The sequence below is a fragment of the Ursus arctos genome, unplaced genomic scaffold, assembly GCF_023065955.2.
Source record: "Ursus arctos isolate Adak ecotype North America unplaced genomic scaffold, UrsArc2.0 scaffold_19, whole genome shotgun sequence".
NCBI classification, from domain to species: Eukaryota; Metazoa; Chordata; class Mammalia; order Carnivora; family Ursidae; genus Ursus; species Ursus arctos.
This window is the reverse complement of record NW_026622863.1, coordinates 7009386-7017125: the sequence shown is the minus strand read 5'-3', so window position 1 is coordinate 7017125 and position 7740 is coordinate 7009386. Positions and strand designations below refer to the sequence as shown.

General features: G+C 43.6%; 1 protein-coding gene across 3 annotated transcripts in view; it reads left to right on the top strand.

Annotated features, from left to right (window-relative positions):
• SIAH1 (siah E3 ubiquitin protein ligase 1) overlaps positions 1-3849 on the top strand; it is a 29728-nt gene extending 25879 nt beyond the window's left edge. For all 3 annotated transcript variants that reach the window (XM_026494713.4, XM_026494714.4, XM_026494712.3), the window contains exon 2: positions 1875-3849. In XM_026494713.4, the coding sequence (XP_026350498.1) occupies positions 1877-2725 (849 nt within the window). In that variant the 5' untranslated portion in view covers positions 1875-1876 and the 3' untranslated portion in view covers positions 2726-3849. The remainder of the gene's footprint in view (positions 1-1874) is intronic.
• Positions 3850-7740: the final 3891 nt, after the last annotated feature.

Sequence of the window (7740 nt, the reverse complement as noted above, 5' to 3'; positions counted from 1 at the left end):
GATTGATGATCAGTGTACAGCCCTTTGCTAGGTTAGGAAATGAAATGATAGTGTTTTTCTTGCTTATATTTTCCTAGTTCTATTATGTTGAATACGAACTGAGTTTACTGCCCCTTGATGTGATTAGCTTCTTTTGGTTTAGTGATTTGAAAAGGCTTTGGTGGTTTAGACTGTTTTGTGCTCAGGAAACCACTTTCCAATTCTAATATTGCTCACATAAGTGAACAGTATAAAATGGAACATGAAACAGGTATACAGCGTATATATGGGGCATTTTGGTAATAATGCTAATAAGCCCATTGTTTCCAAGTGATGGAAAATGAGTGGATCATCATATGCACAAGGAATCTGACACCTGGGTTAATACAGTATTTCAGATGATGAGAATCGGTTCCTGTTGTCCCTAAGTCCATGTGATAAACCACAGTATGGTGGAATTCTGTACTTTTGTAAACTCTTGAATTGTAGAGTATTAACTTTAGTTGACAGTGAAATTGATCTTTTTTTTTTTTTGGTACCTTCAATCCTCACTTGAGGTGTTGAGTTATCTAGAACTTGATTACTTGAGTAATCTAGAACGCAGATTGCATTTATATGGTCACATTGGTAGCCAGTTTCAAAGTCACATTCTTCGCAACAGAATATTATAATTGAGAAAGCATTAAATGTGAGGCATTAAATTTTAGTTTCGTTAGAAATATGGCTTATATAATAGTTATTGAGAATACATTCCTAGGACATTAGTAGACTGATGATCTTTTGTTACCCCCGAGACAAATATGGCCTGTCATATCCTAGCAAAGGTAGTTCCCTGGGAAAGGTGTTTGCTTTATCTTTCATTTAGCCTGACCAGTTAGTTACATTGTTGTCATTTCTTCCAGGTGACATTTATCTCTTAAATAATATTTATTACTGTGCTGATGAATGCTTCAGCAGCACCGGTGAACCCTAGGGTATAAGGAATTCTTAACCTGTTCACTATACTGTGCCCAGTGTTGTGTGTGTGTCTCTGGTGCTTTATCTTTATTCTTTATTTACCTTCTTTTCTGGCTCTTCTTTCCCTTTGCAAATTACATCTGATTTGAATTGTGGAATGGAAGTAGAATGGAAAGATGTACTTTCTCTAAGTACCAGACTAAGAACTTTTGAAGATGGCCCTCCATTTCTTTTCTCTTCCTCCCGCTTTTGAGGTGGGGGGTACTGATTAGTAGGAAATAAGATTATTACATAGCTGATGTTAACATTCTAGGGAAAGGCTTACTAGATGAAGATGGATGATGGGATGGCAGCAGACCCTTCCCCTGGTGACCCCCTCCATTCCCTGAATGTACGTCTAAAGCAGACTGCTGTTCACCATTACGTGGAATTAATCGAAGCTCGTGTCCTGGTGATCCTGTGATCGCTTGTGACCCCCTGGAACTGTTGGGAGCTGACCCGGAACGGGAAAGAAAGAGACTGAGCAGGGGAATTGAACGCAGAGAGGGAGGGGAGGTTCAGCGAAAACGGATTTGATTGCACTTAAGCTACTTACAGGCTTTCCTTCGTTGTTGATGGTCTCGGTTTCTGTTTCAGCATTTATACCTTGTCGTCCAGTTCATCCGGGGGGATTTTTAATATTTTTTTAAGAAAGGGAATTCTACATGTGTTCTGGAACATTTTGATAAAAGAGATTTTATCTGGTATACAACTCCTTATAATCAAAAGGCGTGATTTGTGTAATTTATGGTTTTTTAAATCCTTTATTCTTTTGCTCACAGTACAGTTTGCATGAAACTTAAGTATTTCTGGCATGTAAGCATTACTTATAAAACAAGTGATAGTTGTAATTCTTTTTCTCCTGCCTCCTTTTATTTTTATTTATGTTCTTGTTACAGAAATGAGCCGCCAGACTGCAACAGCTTTACCTACTGGAACCTCGAAGTGTACGCCGTCCCAGAGAGTGCCTGCCCTGACCGGCACTACTGCGTCCAACAATGACCTGGCGAGTCTTTTTGAGTGTCCGGTCTGCTTTGACTATGTGTTACCACCCATTCTTCAGTGTCAGAGTGGCCACCTTGTTTGTAGCAACTGTCGCCCAAAGCTCACATGTTGTCCGACCTGCCGGGGCCCTCTGGGATCCATTCGCAACTTGGCTATGGAGAAAGTGGCCAATTCCGTACTTTTCCCTTGTAAATATGCCTCTTCTGGATGTGAAATAACTTTGCCACACACAGAAAAAGCAGACCACGAAGAGCTCTGTGAGTTTAGGCCTTACTCGTGTCCGTGCCCTGGTGCTTCCTGTAAATGGCAAGGCTCTCTGGATGCTGTGATGCCCCATCTGATGCATCAGCACAAGTCCATTACGACCCTGCAGGGAGAGGATATCGTTTTCCTGGCTACAGACATTAATCTCCCTGGTGCCGTGGACTGGGTGATGATGCAGTCCTGTTTTGGCTTTCACTTCATGTTAGTCTTGGAGAAACAGGAAAAGTACGATGGTCACCAGCAGTTCTTTGCAATTGTCCAGCTGATAGGAACACGCAAGCAAGCTGAAAATTTTGCTTATCGACTTGAGCTAAATGGTCATAGGCGGCGATTGACTTGGGAAGCGACTCCACGCTCCATTCACGAGGGAATCGCCACAGCCATTATGAATAGTGACTGCCTAGTCTTCGACACCAGCATTGCACAGCTTTTTGCAGAAAATGGCAATTTAGGCATCAATGTAACTATTTCCATGTGTTGAAATGGCAATCAAACATTTTCTGGCCAGTGTTTAAAACCATTGCAGTCAATTTCACAGAGAACAAGGCAGCCGTCTGCCTCTCAACCTGAACCTTTTGGTAGGTGGAAGCTAGACACATGAAGATAAATAAAAGGAAAGGCTGTTAAATACAGGAACCAGTTGCATGTAGTAACACTAATATATTTAAAAATAAGTCAACAGTAAACCACTGAAAAAATATATATATACACCCAAGATGGGCATCTTTTGTATTAAGAAAGGAAGCATTGTAAAATAATTCTGAATTTGTGTTGTAGATTGAGTGTACTGTTGAAAAATACTGGGTTTTTGTTTTGTGTGTGTGCCCGCGAGTTGTGTGTGTGTGCGTGTGTGTGTGCGTGCGCGCGTGCGGTTTTTTTTTTTTTTTTCCCTTTAACCGACAAGCCATGTTGAGTGGTCTTGGACCACTGCTTTCCCCCTTTGTGAGTCAATACATAGTGCTGCTGTGTGTGTATATTTTTTTTGTGTGTGTATTTGCTAATTTTTATTAATTCTAGTTTTTCATTAAATAAATTTGACTTTCTTTTCTGTAATTCAGGTTTTTCCTCACTTTTTTTTGTACCTTTTTAAAGTTAGTGTCTTTTTGATATGCATAATTGTTGATGGTAAAGTTTATACATATGTGTTCAGTACGTATTTTCTTTTCCCCCATTAATCAGCTCATTAGAAATATTTTACATTCAACTCTTTTGAGAAGATACGAGTTCCAGAAAGGAAGGGTAACAGCAGAATTATCAGAAGCTATTTAAAGCAGCTGTAAGATGGTCTCTGTCTGTCTGTCTGTCTCTTTTTCTCCAGCTGGGTCATACCTTTGAACTTATTCTTTGAAAGGTTAGGGAATACTGATTTTTTTTTTTTAATACTGGGAAAAAAAAAATCAGGCTTTTTTTTTTCCTTCCGAATATCTTGGACAAATCACATGTTTAAAATTTGTTCTTGTATTTATTGGTTTTTGCAGAAGAAGGCATCGTCTTACACAGTATTTGTAATCAAAAGCAAATCATTTGTTTAAAAAACGGCAGTTTGCAAAAAATGTTCTTGGTCTTTTATAATTCTCATTAAAAGAATATCTGGCAAATTAAAAACTTTTATGTGTCTGCTTTAGCTCTAAGTTTGATTAAAATCCAAAGTTATTTTCCTGTTCAGTTCTGTACTTTGTAACTGAAAAGTGTGCTTTATTTTGAAGTGTGATAGGTTTATTCTAAGCAAAAGAATGGGTATATGGTCTCCGTTTATAGTCTTGATTTCTTCTCTCTTGCTGACATTTTTATTCTCACAACTCTGTTAGACTAAGTTAAAATGCTGATCACTTTTTCCCCTTAAAAAAAAAAACCAACCCAACAGTAAGAATGAGTTTAGTATTTCATAGCCTGATGGTGATGAGCCTGGGCCCTGCGGCAGCCTTCCAGGGGCCTGTGTGCCGGTTGTAGCTCTAGCCTACTTACCAGCTCTGGGAGCTTGGGCCCCAGTTTCCTAATGTGGAAAATAGGGTTAGTTAATGGGGTTAGATGGGATACCAGTAAGTTACCTGGAACAGTGCTTTGCACCTAATAAGCACCCAACAAATATTAGCTGCCATTATTACGCCTTTAACCAGCACCATACTGGGAACTTGCTAGTTCCCCCGAGGCACCTAACAAGATTCTGAAATGGCCTTCTGAATGACCGAAGATCATTTTACTCGTGTGGCTCTTACGGCTACACTAAACTTAGACAGTCAGGTAGAATTGATTTGGACTGCCCCCTTAGCCCACCAGCTGTGCCGGATGACAGAGTTCACTTCTCTTAACCACTTACAGAGTGAAGGTCGTGTATCTCTCCCCCTGCCTAAGCAGCACGGCTGGGGTTGGCCATCCCCTGCCTGTGTAGCCAGTTTTGTGGTGAAAGGGACTAGGTCAGCCACAACGTGTATCTCGGTCTGTCCTGTTAGCACGTGTGTTTAGAAAAGCAGCCCCCCCCTTACGTTTGATGCACTGAATACTTCTATGAAGGTGTATCATTCTGTTTTTACAATATCTTAAAGCGTTTCTTGGGTTAGGATCGTGTACGCTCGGTGCGGGGCGTGGAGGTTAGAAGAGCGCACACGGGGTCTCGAGCTCGGGCCATTCGGAGGTGACTGGGGCACTTTCATTTTTCGAGTCCTTTGTGTATCTGCTTGTGCCTCTCACTTACCTGGGAATCATTCATTTTGTAACTGCCTCTTGCCCTCACGTAACTTGAATAATCTTGGAAAGACAGTTTCGGGAAACTGTAGTGAGGATTGACTAGAATTTTAGCCAGTTTTCCTGATGTTAAGATACTGCTTTGTCCAGCTTGTCCATATCCGTCCTTTCCGGGTATTTATAAATACCTGCGAACATTTGTTTGTTTTCTCATTATATTCTTGGGATTCTTTGTTTTTAAAGGTCTTGATACTTTCATCATCGCCTTCTGGAGAGGTTTCAGTGGACACTTAAGAGTAGCGGTGTGAAGGATTTTCCCTTTCATTGTAACCTCATGTTTTGCTAATTTGTGCAAATGAAGATAGTAATTTTGTGTGTTGGACATCTAATAAGTTCATCTTTGGTAACTATTTTAAGTCCTCTTCGTATTGTTGGTCCACGGGGATGATGAGATCTACAGCCACATTCTTGGCTCACTTGAGATCTTAAATCATCCTTGTTACAGTCAGTGTTCTTTCTCCTGTTAATGCCCTGCCTCGTGTTTTGGTGTCTTGGTGTTTTCTTCAGGGAACTGTGTAGGCGCAGGGTAGGTGATACTCTTTAAATTTGCTCTTTTGCATTTATCTTCTTAAACTTGAATTTGTCCTATTGATTGAATCACAGGCCAGTTTAATATGTCGACGGGGAACAGGTTTGTGTTTTGATCTGAGTGATTTTTATTATAATTTTTTGAAGGCCCACATTTCCGTAAACTACGTGTATCGGGAGTGGCTATAGATAATTAGGCACCAAAAAGCCTAGTGCTCCCCCCGGCCGCACTTTATAGAAAAGTTTGCCTCATTTCAGTGGTTCCAGGTGGAGAATAGAAGTCCGCTTCCTCTGCTCTCAGCACTTGACTGCCTCACAACGTGGATGGCACCCGCCTCGTACAGGGAGCTCCTGGTGGTGGACACCACTAGTCACCGTGTCCAAGGACGGGGTTCCAGAGCCTCTGCATTTCGAGCAGCCACTACCAGGGATGGCACTCGAAATGAAACCCATCTGCGTTCCCACCCTTGCAGAGAGAATCTGTGCTATGAGCAGAAAGCAAGTCCTGACCGATATCAAGGAAGAAGAGGGAAGAAGGAAATCTCTGTGTTCCGCTCAGCACATGCACCTTTTTGCCCGCCTCTCTTATTAGAAAAAAAAAAATCCGATATGTTCAGTAGCCTTTAAATACCACTCATACAACCAGGAGACCGTATCTGTAATCACAGATTTATAAGCTGATGTTCAATATTTTATGATCAATCACTTAGACGGCATTTTTCACTGTAATCAAAAGCTCTCAAGACCTCTGCCGGACACGGTTATCGGTAAGGTTCACACAAAAGAGGCAGAGTCCAGTAAAACATGGGTATGTTTTAAGCAGACCCTACAGAATTTCTTGTTCACCAAGACATTTAAAGCTTTATTTAGTTTTAATACTTGAAGAGTTTTGAAAGCTCACAGGTGAAAGGCATGTGGGTACTGGTTAAGTACATCCCAGGTCTTCACCTCTAGCCCTGCTTGGAATTTCTGAGTTCGCAATTTCAGTAAACCCCCCCGCCCCCCAGCTGGCTGTCCTATAAAGGGTGTTTGGAAAACGCTTTAGGAAACAGTGCGAGAAGCTACCCCGTACCACCGGTCATCAGGGAAGGGCAGATCGAAGTCAGGAGCTGCTGCTTCACCCCAGGAGGACGGCCAGGACCGAAAAGGAACCGGGGGCAGAGTGGAGTCGGGGTCTCTGAGTGGCGGGTGGGAATGGCGAATGGTGCGGCCAGCGCTGTGCACGAGTTTGATGGTTCCCCACCGTGAAGCAGGGGCTCGTCCTACGAACAGCGACTCTCCCGGGTCTCTGCCCAGGACTGAGAAGCAGGGACAGGGACCGTCGTACACGCACGTCTCCAGAACCCTTGCCAACAGCTGAGCGGCGGAAACCAGCCGGACAGTCCCGGCGAGCGGAGAAGATGGGGCGTGGCGCGCACGGGATGCGCTGCGCGTGGTCAGCACGGCTGAACCCGGACGACACGCCGGGTGCAGCAGGTCACACACACAAGCTCACACGAAGTAGCCGGACTAGGCAAACATGCGGACGGATGGAAACACGAGTTACTGTGAGTGGGTACAGTTTCAGTCCCAGATCGTGGAAAAGGTCTGGAGAGAGAGGCCATGGGTCTACACCGCTGTCAGTGTATGTAATTCATGTCCCTGAATTCTGCACTTAAAACGGGACAGAATGGTCAATTCTGCTCTCGTCACAATAAAGTGAATAAAACAGAGACTTAGAAAAGCAAAACCAGGGCCAGAGAAACAAAGGTCTACTGCTCACGTTCCCGCCACACCCGGGTTCCCCGAGGGCACAGAAGATGCTGTCGCTCGCAGACGCACGCAGCGGCACGTTCGGGACCGGAACGCTGGTTAGTCCCGCCTTTCAGTGCGCTCGGCGGCTACTTCTGGGTGTAAGGAGCCACTGCAGTTCGGGTGTGGGGTAGCTCCCTCTGCTTGCTGAAAACGAACTCACATCCCTGTCAAGATGACTACACGGAAGTGATAAAATCCTAACAGTGAGCAGAGTCCACGAAAGGTTTTTAAAAAATGTCCTGGTGCCTGCTCTCCCCCTGGTCATCCCGAGCCCCGTACCCGGAGCCCTCGGTCTGGATTTGTAATTCCAGAACGTTCCGATTTTACTAGCAGGTATGTGGGTGACTTGCAGACCCCCAGGCTCACCAAGGCGTTCCAAAGTGTCTCTGCCTCTGTTCTAACGCCTTGTACTACGAGTCTACAGTCCGTATT